The sequence below is a fragment of the Fragaria vesca genome, linkage group LG7 (genome assembly GCF_000184155.1).
Source record: "Fragaria vesca subsp. vesca linkage group LG7, FraVesHawaii_1.0, whole genome shotgun sequence".
Classification (NCBI taxonomy): domain Eukaryota; kingdom Viridiplantae; phylum Streptophyta; class Magnoliopsida; order Rosales; family Rosaceae; genus Fragaria; species Fragaria vesca.
Genome location: NC_020497.1, coordinates 6,861,635 through 6,878,195, shown reverse-complemented (window position 1 = coordinate 6,878,195; position 16,561 = coordinate 6,861,635). Strand labels below are relative to the sequence as shown.

The window sequence follows — 16,561 nt, the reverse complement described above, 5'->3', positions numbered from 1 at the left end:
ACTTTAATTATAGATTTTTTGTGATTAAGACAATTTTCCTTTAACTCATCATTATTGCTAGAATTATGATGATTTTCTGAAAGAAATTTTTCAGCGTGGCAGTCTAGCTACTAAAAATGACCAAAAATAATAAAAAACAGATTTTGGGTGTCGATTAAAAGAAAACATTTGGGTGGGTGTATTCTAATTATCTAATACAAGCTCGATATTTTGGGTTTTAATCTAATTTTTTTTAATTAATTCCAAATTTGTGACAATGGATAGCTCTAGAATCATATCTATATTGCAGCCTTCTCATGATCAACTCGTGCAAATGATGAGCAGTACTTTTTTCACCTCCTAATTAACTGAATATTTTTCTCTATTTTCTCCATTGCATTGCTTCTACATACTTACAGGTGTCAGATGCATAAAATTCTTTCATGTTTCTGAGTGAACACATAGGGGGAAGGTAGAGAATGATCTCAGTAGCCGATAAGATGATCTGAATCAAAAGAAATTTGCTAGACTATGAACTCATAATTGGGTTTGTGAATACCAAACGCTCAACTGAAATTTTAAGTTCTAGCAGAGAAAGGGCGTCTTTTACATTCCTGAAGGAGAAATTAACCCAGACTCCATATAATTGAAAAATTCATTCTTTATGAACCAAAAAAATTCCAGCAGAATCTCAGCCATAAAGCAAATGTACCATGTCAATTCTTATATATGTTGGATAGAAAACAAGAGTCATTCAAGTTAGCAGGCCATATCAACTAGTTAACACCAGCTAGAATGATCGACTACGTTCCTTGCAATTTTTTTCCGATTCAAATGTATGAAATGATCGCTGCAGAATCATATGTGAAATGCAAACATCGCATGATTAATTAACAAATGTAAAGTATGAGCAGTTTTTACCAGCTCGTAATTGGAACCTCAGTAACTGAGCATGATCTTTCAACTCTCTCATCCATGCATTTTGCATGATAATGTTATATGAATAGCTAAAATTCTACCTACTTTGTCTTAATTCTATATATCCTGCTGGGATGTGTTTTTCCTCTGATTAGAGTGCATATACACATATCAGCACCATACTGATAACATGTTTTGAAGCAACATCCAAATATTATTGCACCGGATAATCAAATGTCATTGCCAGTTAGATATTGGAGTAAACTAAAACATGGCATTTATTTATTAAAGTGTTGGGCATCACAAATGCGACATCCAAATTATTTATATAAGAAATTGTAAACTTCATTTTATCCAAATCATAGCCAAAACACTAGTACCGTCACATGTTCAAAACACATAGATCTCCGACATCACCGTTGGTGGTCTACGTATTAATGTTTTCTTATGTAACCAAAATTTACACTCAGTAAAAAGAATGTTCACTAATGTCATTTTGTAATTTTTATGAAAGTATGTTTAGGACCTATTAACTGGTTTTTCTGTTTTTCAAAGTAATATAGTTTGCAAGAAAAACAAGAACAACAAGAACACCAGATTTTGATTACAGTGTAAACCTTCCACAAGGAAACCTCACTGCGAGACTTTATAGTAGTCCACACTTAAAACAATCCACTAATAGTAAATATAATTACAGTTTCTATCAAGCAGTGAAGTACAATACATTCACGTTTACTTGCATACAAACTAGCTTGATCTTTTACAACCGATCTTCCTATTCTACAAGCAATGGATCCAGCCTTGAAATGAACTAAGCACTTGTTAGCCAATACATTGATCCCGATCACAATGAAATGACAGATGCAATGAAACAATAACAAAAGGAGAGTTTTTCACCAAAACAAAATATGCAGCAATGTTGCAGTAAGAACATAATGTGTTTATAAAATATCAAAAACTCTACCTTTCCAAGGTATAACTCAATCATATATATAAGGGGAAGGACTCCCCCTCAACTGAATCACCTTTGATTCCTAATTGAGATATACAAGGAAACAAGAATCAAATCAGTTATAAACAGATATATATTTGAAATACTTTCCTAACAGATATGCATTTATCTTTCTAGAATATCTCAAAGATATTTTAGACAGACCTATACCAAACACAAACTCAATCTTTACACAATCAGTTATAAAAACATGATATGCATGAAATGCATGTACCTCATAGATCGAGATCAGAGTTACTGCAGTCAAAAACCAGTCGAGCAAGTCTTCTCCTGGTTGAGCTATGAAACAATGTTTTTCTTGAGCTTTCTCAGATTCTTCTTTGCTTTTAGGTTGAATATGATTGTCATATACTTACACATTATTCAAAGTATTTAGCTCCGTACACTCCATACATTATTTAACCATATTAATTATACTTTGGTTTGGCTTACTTTATTATGTAACCTGATGCTAACTATTACTTCTACTGTAATTCTAAAGTAACCAAGCAGATTTAGCAGAATCATCCCAAATTAATCGAAATCAAATACACAAATGAAAAGTCTTGTTTAAGCCATTTTCATTTCAATGATTGAGCACAATTATATTAAAGTTCTATAACACTCCATCCTCATATATGAACACTGATAGCCTGTCTGAATCTCTGATGAACAATGGAAAACTAAAATCGGTAAATATGTCTCCAAAATTACAATACAAAGAAGCTAGACACCAGACTATTCATAATTTGAAGTATACTAGAGCAGCATCTGTCAACTACAGATTCCCTTCCTCTAATCTGTGCAGATGTATACTCTGCTTTTATCTACTCTATATTGATTCTACAAACTTTTGGTTCTCCCATCACAGGTAGTCCCGGTTACATTCCCTTGTCTACTCCCTCTTGAATTTTCTGGTAGCTCCATAGATGCAAGGAGCCCAGCACTCCAACTCTCCAAGGTTCGTTACCATTCCGTTCACTTACGAGGGTCATGAAATTCAGAACTTATAAACACAGAAAATGATTTATAAAATCAGAATACATGTTGACCAATATGAATTATGAACATGCATGACATTCCATTGTCAAGCCAAGGAGATGATCTTAACGTATAATTGCTAGACTACATATGATCTCATAATTGAGTTAGCCAAGACCGAACAACTAACCTGAGTCTCCGTACAACTGAAATATTCAGATTCTATGAAACAAGATTCACACAGAATCTCAGCCATGAAGCAAATGTCATCTCTTGTGTTCTGTTTGTGGAAAAACATTATCGTCGTTAAGTAAGCCGACCATGTCAAGTTTTTTTAACCTAGGAAATTAATTAGGATTTAGGAGTGATCACCTTATAATTTTTTTTTTCTCCAATCAAATGCTTGTAATAATAGGTCAAGAATTATACAAATTATGACCAACTCATGCAAATTATGAGCAGTTATCACACCTCCTAACTGAAGCCTCTATCTATTCACTGATCATGCTCTTCACATTTTCTTCCAACCCATTTGCGAATCGATGCTACATACAAAAGCTAGAAACCACCAACTTCGTCTAAATTCTGCCCCTTCTGCTCTTAGAAATTTGGAATGCATACAAACACATAAAAATAGCGCAATAATAACGTCTTTTGCAATACGTTAATTATTTAGCAGATCTTGAATTTTCCTATTGTTGGAGTATGATATTGGAGTAAATTAAGTTATGTACGTGTTTCAGGTTCGGGTAACCAATTCCTGGAAGCTCAACTCATTACTTACGTATCTAGTGTTGCACTTACAAATTGTAGCTATAAATATATTTGCATCACCTACGTATGTGTAACTCTGTTGTATCCTTGGGAAAAAGCTTAATCAACTTTAATGTTGCATCCTTGGGAAGAAGCTTAATCAACTTTAATCTGGATCGGGTCATGATCATAATGACTAAAATATCGGGTTTTGAAAATTTCGATAGAAATATTAAAAATATATCAAGATTGGTAATCATTACAACGATTTGTAGTTTGAGATGTAATAAAGAAGCTGCAGTTAACAACCAAATGGTGTCCCAGTAGAGATGGTTCATCGAATGCGGTCTTCCAAAGCAACTATTGTCATTACCCATTCTCACATTCTAGAATCTTGAACATATTGTTGATTTCGCAAAATATCCCAAAATTTCAGTTAACAACATGTATCATCTTAATGAGAAATTTTTAGATACTATCGGAAGACCACGTGGTAATGGCAGTATGACGTGGTTCTACATTCTAATCAATTATTGACACATGGATTTATTACAACTAAAATATAAACTAAACTAAAGTTTTCTATTTTTTATAAAAAGATTCATGGGGTTTTTGTTGAGTTTGGACTAGGGTTTAAGGTTTAGGGTTTGAGGTTAGGGTTTGGGGTTAGGGTTTGGGTTTAGGGTTTAGGGTCTAGAGTGTAGAGTCTAAGGTTTAGAGTTTATAGTTTAGGGTTTAAAAAGTAACAACAATAGTTTAGGGTTTAAAAAGTAACAACAAACCCAAAATTGTTTTTGATAAAATAGTTGATATAATTTTTTCTTAATAAAATCTAAATGTTAATATTTGATTGGAATATAGGATCACGTCATACTATCACGTGGTGCTACCGTAACGCTGAAAAATTTCTCTATCTTAACCTATTGAAATCATTTCTATGGTCTTAAATTCGCACATAAGTTATCAACACTCACTACTTACATATGGTCCTAAATTCGGTCGAAGTTAAGTTCACTCACTCTACTCGTCATGTTGACACTATTTTTATGGTCTTATATTCTCCCATCGACACACTATTTTATGGTCTTAAGTTCCATCGATGTTAAGTTCACTCACTTCACTAGTAATGTTATGTCTGTAGTATCTTTAAAGGTAAGCAAAGCAAAGAGGTACTGTCAGAGAAATTGGAAGTCCAACTATCACAGATGAGCTGATCGATATCATTTAGACAAAAATGCAGACCCTTCTGTTTATAGACGAGTCATGTGCACTTTCATTTAAACCATAGACCACAATTCTTGTTCAAGAAAAAAAGAAAAAAGAAAAAAGACCATAGACCACAGTAAAGGTTCCATAACACAGTTGACACTTCATTCATGTAAACACTGCTAATCGTCATTCGTCTGACGAACAATGGACAACTACAATCGCAAATTACCTCTCCATAATTACAATACAAAGAAGATACCCAACTATTCATGATTGTATCGCTAGAGCAGCATCAGCCAACTGCAAATGCCCTTCTCATCTCTTGGTCTGCCTAGATACTCTGCGCCCATTTACTCTATATTTATTCTAACAACCTTTTTGGTTCTCCCATCAGAGGTAGCCCCGGATACCCCTCTGGAGCTTTGTGGTTGCTCTGAAGATGGAAGGAGCCAAGTGTTCCAAGGTGCATTGCCCTTCGGTTCACCTATGATGTCATGGCATTAACAACTTAAAAAACAATCATGAAGATATGCCCACTACAGAGTAAATAAAAACCGGTTTCACCTATCATGTCATGGCATTCACAGCTTAAATATAGACTAGAAAAAACTTTGAATATATGCTACGTACAGATTCAATAAGAACTGACCAACCTCCACCTTGCTTATACATACCAACAGGTTTGACAGGTATCCATTCTCTTTCATGTTTATTGGTAAACAGATTATTAGTCCTAAAGTATACCTGTTGAGACACCAATGCCATGCAGCCTCCTCCTATTAACATATATATATATATATATGACCATCACAATAATTTAAGCTATAAATCAGGGAACTTGCCAATGTATTATTAATCAAGTCCTCCATTGTCACTCTATGTTTTGCACCTTTAGCTAGTATACATTATTAGTTCCAGACTTGTAACCTGTTCTTCTCTATTTTTAACCTATGGCTTTCATCCACACAGTCCGAAGCATATTCATGTATACAAGTGACAACACTCCATTCCAAGTCTAAGGATTGCCTGATTAGCTCAAACTAAGACACTAGATTCCTTCAGGACATCGAGTATCCATAACCACGTTTACTCGACACTTACCACTTTAAAGCTACCCAGCAAGGACTCTAAGGACAGCCTACTAAAATGGATATGACCTATATTATAAGAACCAAGCAGTGCTTACTACCATACCTTGGTTACCAAATTCTTTCCAGCCAGGTACATCAAGTTTAACATTACCATCCCAAGCTTCTTCAAAACCAGCAAGCTCATCTGCAAAAAAATCAAAGTAACATCAATTTCATTGTTCATCCGTATGAAGCACAATACCTCCACTAAGCTGCAGGAACCGACCTTCATTCAAATTGTGTAGAGTTTGCAACATATCCACCTTTCCATCTGCATTAAGCTTCCTTGTGACAGAATGACCCTATATAAACAATTGAAATAGCTTAATGCCAGTAATGACATACCCAGATATTATGGCTACTATCTTCATGATAGTTACCCACCAGAGGTCGAAATGGAATGGAATGAAGAAAAAGTGTCATACTGAACTATGCAATACTAACAGAACATCAAGGTGGTAGCAGAAAGACCACAAGTATCCTCTATGATTACAACAGAGTGAACTGAACGCCCATGGTAAAAGCAACTAGATAGTGTAAATCAGATTTTGGACAAGATTTGTAGTATAATCTTCAACAATTATGAGAACACATATGAAACAGAGGATCGCTTGATGGAGATATCTAGTGCATTCGCATCGTTAAAACTTGACACTTGAGGATTCATCAAAACTAGCTCTCTAAGTATATCACAGGACACTTGGTGAAAACATAAGTTGTTTATCTATTGTTTAATAACTGAAGTGATTAACACCTAAAACTGCTGTTTGTGGTTATATATGTTATAATAAATTGTCCTTGACCAGGCTGCATGAGCAGAAAAAAGTGTACCTTATCATGAATTCCTCTAGATATCTTATGTGTTGCTTGACCAGTGGTCTTATCTGCTTCTTTGGTCTCCTCAATCATCACCTGCTTCACAATCGCAGAGTTAAATCAACAAGACTAAAAATAACACATCCAATTCCAGATAGTATTACTTACCCCATCATTGCCTGCCCTTCTGTTTCTTGTAGAAGTGTAATATGCACCATCTATACCACCATATGTAACTCTGCAACTCTGAACAGAGACACTACGACCTTGGGGCTGTGTGCCTTGTACCTTGTTGAAATCACTTCTTTTACTCATGTTCTTGACTTTCTCTTCTGCTACATCAAACATGGGAACCATTACTCTCTAATGGAAACTCAACTTAAAAGCTAGAACCATAGGACATACACCTTCCGAAGCAAACCAGATACGAAATTTCAATTACCATCCACATCATCATCATCATCATCATCCGGATGCTCAACAGATGGCTCATTGCTTGAAACGGCTCGTTCTTTCCTCTTATCCCTCCCATCTACAGTACCCTCATCTTCCTCTCCCTCATCATCAGAGTTTAATTCTTCTACTATGATTCCCCCACCGCTACCACTCTGTGGTGCACCACTAGAAGCAGCACTTGGACCGAACATGCTAGACCCGAACATGTCTCCAAGCGGCCGACTGAAGAAAGGATCATCAAATGGATCCCTTCCACTAAACAGGCTAGGCAACATGCTCCTACGGGATCCAAACCCCGGGAAACTATTTAACAGCTCATCTGAGCGAGAGAAGCCTCGTCTGCCTTGCTTTTCACTTTGCATATTGGCTGTGATTATCCCTCTAGAGGCGAGAACAAGGCAGCGAAATAATTACACTCGCTTGTTTATCAACCAAATTATAAAGATCCTAGTAAATAGTAATGAAGGTAAAATCACAGAAACTACTAGAAACTCCTCGAGAATAAGTAACTAATAATTTCAGATGAACAATAAACAAACTCAGAAACGATCATAAAGACATAAACAGATAAAAGCCAAATCAATTGCCACAATATCATCTTAGAATGATTGTCCACTAGGACTAGGTCATTGATCAAACCCTAACAAGAAACACAATTTCCAAATGCACAAATACTACTATTGCTTGCTTTATGAAATCATCATCAATATATAAATCAAATACTCAAAAATATTTCGGAAATCTAAATTGAACAGAGGAGAAAATACCTGAATCAGATCGTTAAGTTGGGTAATAGAATGGGATTTGGAAGGTGAGAAAATAGAGGAGAAAGGAGAGGAAATATAGAGGGAATGTTGGGTTCTGACCTGATGGAAGGAACGAATGGAAATGAGAAGGTTCGAGAGAGAATGCAAAAGAAAGCTCCAGAAGCGCCCAACTCATTCCTTCATCTCTTGGTGGGGGCTTTATATAATGCCGAAGCGCGCGAGAAAGAGTGCCACGTATGCTTTTCTGGATGGTTTTAGACTTTTTGTTCAATTTAGAAATTAGAAATGCCTTTTCTTTTCTTTTTTCCATTGGATTGAAATTCCATTTCATTAACTGCGAAAATGAATACATCGAAGGGAAAATGAACACCACAAAGAAAATTCTCAGCTAAATGCCTTTTGTTAACACAAAAAAAAAAACAAAAAGAATCTTTTCATCAAAAATGTTCGTCTGGTTATCAACTGCTCAAGAAAACAATTGATTTACTTCTTTAGATCGAGAGAATTATCAGTAAAAATTATTGACTAACTTTGTAGATGTATCTCAAAAGTTTAGGTATTTTTGATGTTTTATTAGATATAAAAAATGGAACAAAGGTGCTCATGAGATACATAAACAAACCAATATTAGTTCCTTTTTTATTGAATGCGTCTCATGCGCGCGAGAGTAATACAAACTTAAGGTTTCTTGCGGCACTACTATTGTTGGTTGTGAAGCAGATTCTATGCACTAAGGTATATATGCAACAGTAATACAAACCTAAAATTTTTGTGTAATTTTAGAGCTTTCTTGGTTGTCATGAAGACCCCTGAAAAATAAATCATAACAGTTAACATGAAAACATGTCTTGTACGTTATGCAAATATATTATAAAACACCACTGCATATATCATAAAGCAGTTGAGAGAGAGAGAGAGAGATAACCAGTGTGATCGACACTGCAAATCAAACATTTAGTCATAATTAACCATATAGCTAGCTATATCTTTTCTTTTTATTCTTGAATCAACCACATAACGTACTGTGTTTAAATGATGACGGAATAAGATACAAATAAGTGTAAGGCAAAAATCTGTGCTTACTCGCTCCGTCCTTGCTACTTGGTAGAAATGGCATTGGCGTGGTCAAGCAACACGAGACTTTCCACAAAAGAATCCATGAAGCAGTAGACATGATCCTCACTTCCAATAACTTTAACTTGATTACCACTTTTGGGATCGAAGAAAACCATTCTTGACTGACCACCGTCCTTTTCCTCCTTTAGCACAACTTCTCCGCATCTTCTAAAACCGTATATATCAGTGTGATCCACAGGTACGTTGAACAAATAAGTCCACGACTCTGCAACACCATGTTCTTTCATAACCCAAATCTCACAACCGCGATTAACTGGATCTCTCGTATCATAATCATTAATCAAAGCAAGAGAATCCCCATATCTTGAAATGGAGCATCTTAATTTGTTTTTGCAAAGCTTCCGGTATCATAATCTCGCCAAATACTTCGGTGGCAAGATTAAAGTATGCAATGGACCAGCCATGAGTACTACAATACATATCATCATCACGACATTTAAGCATATGCAAACAGCCATTAATAAAAGCAGGACGTTTAATACCACTGGCCTGCAAATCCAACGGAGCAACAGAAGCACTAAGTCTCCTCCAGGATCCCCTGGCCAAGGAGTAAACCTGAACCACGGAGCTGTATCTGAAGCTGAACCAGTCTGAACGAAGAATCACAATTCTTAAAACCTTATAGTCGTTAGAATGTGGATCATAGCCAAAGCCAAGAGGTGCGTACATTCTGTAAACCTTATAGTCATTAGGGTGACCCCAACCAGGTATTCTAGGCAACTTCACAGTCTTTCAAATAGAAGGGTTCCAAAGCATTAGGGCTGGCAAACGTTCCTTGCAGCTGTTGTCGTAATAACTCTCAAGGCATACAAGCCCGTTACAGGTTCCGGTACCACGCAGTTCCTGAGGTTTTTTCTTGGGTGTGAAGAAAGAGAGTGGATTTGAAAGCTTGGAATACTCACCAAATTCAGGGCTATCCCAATGCAACCAATGATGCTCATAACAGATCCTTTCTTTGGAGTAGGAGCGAGCGCTGAGGAGGAGGAGGTGAGCGTCGTTTTGGTTGTTGGAATCGATTGTGGTGCAGAGATGGGACTGAACGAAGGTAGAGGCTTTGATCTTTGACAACCATGACTTGCAAACTGTAGTGAATCTGATTAGGGTTTTGACGGGCAGCCTCAATAGGACTTTTTCTATGATTTCTTCAGGTAAGTAACCTGCCATATTGCTTTGGGTCTATGATTTCTTCAGGTAAGTAACCTGCCATATTGCTTTTGGGTTTTTTTTTTTTTTTTTTTTTTTTTTTTGTATGATGTCTTCGACTTATATATTTACAATGCCATCTTTTTGCATTACCAGGCCCAATATGATAATTCTAACAATTTATGACCTAATCCTAGAGAAATTCTTACATGGGGCAAACGCACCACGTGGCTGGTGCGAACCTCCATTCACATATTGACATCTGTTCCTACCCTGGTAATCATATCTCTTGACTAAACTCTGTGATTATGCTGGAAGTATCAAAAACAAATGATAACACCAAATCTGAAAGATGGAGAGGCATCAGTTCAGTGTAAAATTACATATTTTATGGATACATTACACTTGAATTTTAGAGCAGGCCAGTAGGCCGCCTACATACCTATCTGTATTTCCAAGGAATGCTACAACTGATATCTTGGAACATTTCCAGATGGAGAGGTTTCATTTCCCTTTTTACAGTTCCCAACTCTCCCAAGACATAAAATGAATTTTAGCCAGTCAAACCCACACTACTCTGCAAGATTGCAAGCCGTAAACTGCATTTCTTTGATCTCTCTGGATAATGTGCCTCTCCGTATCTCTAATTGTCATGCTTACAAGGTGATAACCGTGGGAATGAAGAACTCTTATCCCAAGTTAGTTGCAAGCCGTTTGATGAGTTATGACTGCAAGGGAACTTTTTCTCTGGAGGTTCCAAATCTATTGTTACAAAGTAAATTTGTGTATCACTGACGTGCAAACATATGGTGCTTAGAAGTCTTGGGAGTCAAATTCAGGCTTAGATGGATACTCAAGACCCTGGAGCGCTGGTATCCGTCGCAAATCTTCTTCTGAATAAGCAGGGATGAACCAGTATAGCTTGTCTGTCCCAAACACCTGATGCAAATACCACCAGATTAGCAGCTTTTAAGAGTGATGCCAGAGGATACTAATCATACACATGTAACACTGTTGAAGTGGCACACACTCAAACCCATAAAACAGAGTAAGAACAAAGATAGCTATGAAGAAGAACTAGTAGATCCCTGTGGCTCTTTCCGATAATGAGAGCCACCTACATGTATTCATTCTCAACATAAGTTTTATGTAGTCATTTGATATGCATATTCAGCAAAGAAAATTCATTTGCTCCGAGGCGTAGTGATTTTCAAAAATGAACTGTACATGACGACATGAGAGCAGAAAGAGAATAAAAGGTGGCCAAGTCACAACGTGTACTTTGTTTCAGAGTGATATGAATTTACAGTCTGAGCATCCAGGTCAAGTCAAGTATTCAATTAGAAATTCAACTGACGGTCCAAATTTCAGAGAGTGCAATATGATAGTTCATACTACTATTACTGTCACATTGTTCTTTTTTTTCTTTTCCTTTCCTGATCAAAAGTATATCAGGTTAAACGGGATTGTTTAAGTTAAGAGTGACTTATATATCCATATGGCCAAAAACAAATTATTTAATCTGCCCATTATTGGACCTTAAATCTACAATATACTAAGTTATTGACATAATAATTGTTTCAGGCAGAACTCTTATGATTCATTTTATATGAAAATAAAATCAGTACAGAAACAATGTAATTAAACAGTGCTTCTGCCAGCAGTGCCTAACCTCACATTTCACGATATATTCATACAGCTTAGCATTTTATTTTATTTTATTGACAAGCTTATGTAATCAGAAATCTGAGGGCACGGTAACAAATATAAAATAGATGTCTATTGTAGGACTGCCTATGGATGCCTATTGTACTAAGCCTCAGAAGTTTTTCTCTGCTGTTGCCAAATTATTTTCCTTTTAATAAATTCAAGACTCGGTGATCCTGAATTCCCCTACACTATTATAGAGCATCACAAGAAGTTTTCTTTATGAAAATTAAAGAATACAGGACCAACTTGAACTAACTCACAATACAGAACATGGTTAAACTTAAGTATACATAAAAGGAAAGATATGAACTGTATTAATACATTACAAGTGCTACCAACCTGTTCAAAATTCTTTTTCCGACCAAGGTCATAGCGCCATTTCGGAGTGGTTTTCTTCTCATATGCCTGATCAGAAACTAAAATCCCATCAGCATCTAATTCTACCGCATTTTTAAAATAAAATAGAAAAACAAAATATACTAGACTTTATTGGTAAGATTAGAATACAAATCAGTGGATAAGCAATCCACATGAAAAGGAAATCTTGGGGAAAACTGAAATGTTCACTCTCAACAAACTAAAAGAATAAGTTTTGAAATAGAAGTTGAGAACAAGCATTCACCAAGAACAAGAAAAACATAGAAACAAGGATAATTAGTGAACAGCTGCATTCCACACCCTAAAAATAGTCACAAAACTGCGAAAAAGAAATCTCAGTCAGAAGCAACCAAAGCCCAGCGAGAGCTAAACTTAATTCTATTTCAAAAGTCTTCTTGATCCGCCCCAGCCTTGTCCTAAAAGTTTTTTGATTCCATTTTAGCCAAATGACTCCAAAAACAGCAAGCACCAAACATCCCCATAAAATATCTTATGTTTTTCACTTGAGAGAAAAAAGCATTACCACCTAGGGCAAAACCAGCTGGTATTCACCTCTAGATAACTTCATCCCTAGGCTCATGGAACTAGGGGCATGCAGAAAGACATGATCAGCATATTCCTCCCCCTTTATACACATAATGCACCAGGGGGATAAGCAAGAACTGGTCTTCTCTTTTGAATCATATCAAAAGTATTAACCTGCTTCAACTCCTTTCCTAACTCGGTAGTGTACATAAGCTTCAAACAAAAGATGCCATGGGACTACTGAAAGCACGAATATGTTGGCATGTCTTTAAGCGTACTTAAAATTTTGCACATCACTAGTGAACCAACCATTGCAAAACAAAGCTAATTTAAAAAGTGGCAATGTGTAAGGACCTAGATAAACTTATGATTCAGCTTTCTCAAGGAAAACCGCTTGGGGAATCCTCATTTACAAGGTAGAATGCAAAAACCACAGAAAAGAGAAAATACCTCAATAGTTGTAGTATTTGCAGCCACCAAGGATATATGCATGATAAGAAATCCCAGCACACTTAATGCAAACGCAAGATTCAAAACTGCAAATAAAGCAAGAAGGTCATCAGTCACGACAAAAACAATTGAGGCAACCTGCTGCACATAAAATGAAAATAGGTGAAATTAGATTACCGAAAGCAAGGAAAGTAGTAGCAAGGGTCCCGGGTGTTCCAGGAATTTCTCCTTCACTAAAGAATGCAATGAAGTGTGGGAGTAAGCATAAAGTTACAACAGTTGTCTCAAGGAACGTGTAGAACTGCATTGAGATAGAACAAAGGATCAGTTTAAAGCTACAAATATATACACATACATCAATTTGCATTCATCAATCACAATAACATAATCATCTAAAATAGTTTACACAGATGATAAAATCAAACAACCAAGTAGACCAAGCTCAAGCATTTCTCCTTCACCAGTTCTGACAGGAAACGATGCAGATTCATCTAGTTGGTTTCAGTATGAAACCCAAGAAGATATAGATCCAACATAAGTTCATCACGTAGATATACCAGACCGGAACTCAAATATAAAACTTCACCGAAACTAACAGTGTATGCATTGATAAACAATTTTTTGGACCATTTTATATTCCCTTTTCATTTTGTTATTTAGAAGGCGCAACTTATATTGATTGATAGAACATGAATTCCTGGAATTACCTCAATATTAAGTATTTTAGTATTCCATACATCAAAACATAAGCTGAAGATAATATTGTAAAAGTCATATGAAAACATAAACCTAAGGTGACAACTACCATTTATTTGCATGTGTACGTGAAACGGAGAATATTAAAAGCTAAATTCATATAGAAACGTTGACCACTTCACAATAGCTTTACGTTTCACTATATATGTTTCACCTCTCACAATCAGAAAACATGGTGTCCTATTTGATGACTCATAGACCGTACATATTGGAATCATATATCGTTGATATTCTCAGAGTCCACGAGGACTATTATTTTAATTTATGAAACTGCTATTCCCCTTCCAACCCAGCAATTATTCCAGAAATTAAGCTATGGAGAAACACTTGACAGATAGAATCTTCAAGGTGAGGTGACCTATGCTAAGGGTTATCTACAAGTAAACACATTAGTTCGCCTCCAAATTACATGGATGAATTACACTGGATAGATACTACCGACTTGGCAAAAAAGCAAGTGGTACATAAAGCCACAGGTAATGATAAAGGTACAGTCATTGATAAAAATAGTTCGCCTCTGTGTTGCCACCATCAACATGCCATGAAATGTTGCACATAGGTGTTTTATGCTTAAAACTTACTGAACTAGATAATATGTAACGACTTAACATCTTTTGGTTTTCTCTTGAAACAACAAAAACTACACCATATATAACCTTGTTTCAAATGCTCACAAGTCACTAATAGTTTGAAGATTTTGACATGAACTTTTTCTCAAACCCAGCATGATATAACACTACCCTATAATAATGTGTAAACCTCTATGTAAATCAGAGAATGAAATTGGAAGCATATTTATGCTACCAACTCTTGCAACCTCTGTACTTGCATAGTTGGAAAGTCAGAGTGTGGGAAACACAGGCTATGACAGTAAAATGGTGTTTCTGTCCCCTGGCACAAATATATTTATCAAAGTTGGGGACGCTAACACCATCAGATTCAGCTAGAAATAGGTATGGAGTCATATTGGAAGCTAACCCCGAAGTGGTACTCAACATAAATCAGCTCTATTGAAAAGTACACCTAAACAGTAAAAAAAAAACTTACCAGGAAAAGAAGAAAATACTTGTAATTTAAGGCCCCAACACAATTGACAACCCATACACAATGGTGATCCATTTTCAGTACACACCGCCCACCTGAAACAAAGAAATTCATCAACATAATGGTCTGATTCATGCACCAAAAGAACAGAAAAAACAAATGCACGGCAGAATATTGCTCAAGGACATTAGGATGCACGTATTGGGACTCACAAACTGAGCAATGATGGCAGCGCGGTGGTTTCAACTGGTTGCACTTCCGGCAATACCGGACTCTTTGATTCGACGGGTCAGTTTGCAAATCACTGAACTCTGAACCATTTAATGGGTCAGCTTCCCCTCTTTCTTCATCAACAGCAGGCCTCCAGTTCGGTGGCACACCACCGGGATCCGTCAAAACAACAGAAAAATAACTCCATAATAGCATCACCAACTGTACAGCACAATTGTAACAAACATCAACTTCCAGCTTTAGTTTCTCCTACACTCTTAATCAAACACTATTTTTCCACTTTACGAGCTAAGAATAAATAAATAAATCATTGATTCACTCTTAAGAACAGCAAACACAACAGAAGGTATACATAAACTGACTGCAAAAACCAATGCAACAGATCCCCACAAGTCCAAATTTTCAAAAATGGAAATGCCCATCTAGAAAAGCAAAATCCTAAAACCGAAATCCCAGAACAAAAAACCCATCAAAACCCAGATACCAAAACCAAAAAAGATCAAAGCTTTACAAGTTTTTCCAAGTCTTACCAATGAATGAAACAAGATCAAAACGACAATAGCAATGAGGGAATCAAGTCCACCAGCATACAAAGCTGGGCCATAATTAGTCAAAACAACAGTGTAATACGTCACACCCACAACTCCAAGAACCAAGAGGATCATAACAGAACCTAGACCCCTGAGAGCTGTGCAGAACTTGAACACATTCCAAGCCATGGCAGCTCCAGATCTATGCATAATATCACTCAAAAGACCCAAACTTCATCAAGAAAGATCCGGGCTTTTTGACCCGGGTTGATTTCTACAAGTTTAGAAGTGATCTGGGGTTTGAGATTGAGCTGGGTTTTTCTGGAGGTTGAAGCGAAGCAAAGAGCTGGGAAAAACAGAGTGGGAAGTAGTGTTTTGAAAACAGAGCAAGTTTATGTGTAGTTGGTCTGCTTTTTTATATGTTTGGGAAGCGAAGTTTATGGACTTTCAAGGGTTTTATGGAGGATTCCAGGTGGGGGTGTGGAGTTGGAATCCAAGCTGTTGGCAAGATGAAGTCTTTTATTTCCCTCTAGATGAGGTTGAGTATGGAAAATGAGCACTTTTGATTTTAATTATGAGATTTTTAATTTTAATTATGAGATGGGTTTGGTTAAAAATGAAAGTTGGGCAAAGTTTGAAGATGCAAGTAATGACTAA

At 36.4% G+C, this 16,561-nt stretch overlaps 3 protein-coding genes across 3 annotated transcripts in view; all 3 read right to left on the bottom strand.

The window, feature by feature from the left end:
- Positions 1 to 4,808: 4,808 nt before the first annotated feature.
- On the bottom strand, positions 4,809 to 8,167 carry LOC101296321. The gene is made up of 7 exons (XM_004306879.1): positions 8,100 to 8,167; positions 7,220 to 7,614; positions 6,946 to 7,112; positions 6,793 to 6,873; positions 6,188 to 6,263; positions 6,026 to 6,106; positions 4,809 to 5,315 (listed from the first exon to the last, which is right to left on the bottom strand). Exons 2-7 carry the CDS (start codon positions 7,593 to 7,595, stop codon positions 5,182 to 5,184), a joined length of 915 nt encoding a protein of 304 aa, XP_004306927.1. The 5' UTR covers positions 7,596 to 7,614; positions 8,100 to 8,167; the 3' UTR covers positions 4,809 to 5,181.
- A 1,246-nt stretch (positions 8,168 to 9,413) lies between these two features.
- On the bottom strand, positions 9,414 to 10,301 carry LOC101297197 (F-box protein CPR30-like). The gene is made up of 2 exons (XM_004308401.1): positions 9,948 to 10,301; positions 9,414 to 9,866 (listed from the first exon to the last, which is right to left on the bottom strand). Exons 1-2 carry the CDS (start codon positions 10,299 to 10,301, stop codon positions 9,414 to 9,416), a joined length of 807 nt encoding a protein of 268 aa, XP_004308449.1.
- A 307-nt stretch (positions 10,302 to 10,608) lies between these two features.
- The window catches only part of LOC101296910, a 53,338-nt gene continuing 47,385 nt past the window's right edge, over positions 10,609 to 16,561 (bottom strand). Inside the window, exons 9-15 of the mRNA XM_004308400.1 lie at positions 15,905 to 16,136; positions 15,356 to 15,575; positions 15,147 to 15,238; positions 13,521 to 13,644; positions 13,344 to 13,429; positions 12,330 to 12,395; positions 10,609 to 11,219 (exon numbers count right to left, since the gene is read on the bottom strand). Coding sequence (XP_004308448.1) covers positions 11,094 to 11,219; positions 12,330 to 12,395; positions 13,344 to 13,429; positions 13,521 to 13,644; positions 15,147 to 15,238; positions 15,356 to 15,575; positions 15,905 to 16,136 — 946 coding nt within the window. The 3' untranslated portion in view covers positions 10,609 to 11,093. The remainder of the gene's footprint in view (positions 11,220 to 12,329; positions 12,396 to 13,343; positions 13,430 to 13,520; positions 13,645 to 15,146; positions 15,239 to 15,355; positions 15,576 to 15,904; positions 16,137 to 16,561) is intronic.

Excerpts from the sequence above, each read along its gene's own strand:
- LOC101296321 (XM_004306879.1), bottom strand. The coding sequence starts at position 7,595 with ATGCAAAGTGAAAAGCAAGGCAGACGAGGCTTCTCTCGCTCAGATGAG. Across the intron at positions 6,874-6,945 it reads GAAGGGCAGGCAATGATGGG|GTGATGATTGAGGAGACCAA; the intron begins GTAAGTAATACT and ends ATTGTGAAGCAG. Across the intron at positions 5,316-6,025 it reads GAAAGAATTTGGTAACCAAG|GTGAACCGAAGGGCAATGCA; the intron begins GTATGGTAGTAA and ends ATGACATCATAG.
- LOC101297197 (XM_004308401.1), bottom strand. The coding sequence starts at position 10,301 with ATGGCAGGTTACTTACCTGAAGAAATCATAGAAAAAGTCCTATTGAGG. Across the intron at positions 9,867-9,947 it reads CCGGAACCTGTAACGGGCTT|ACTGTGAAGTTGCCTAGAAT; the intron begins GTATGCCTTGAG and ends TCTATTTGAAAG.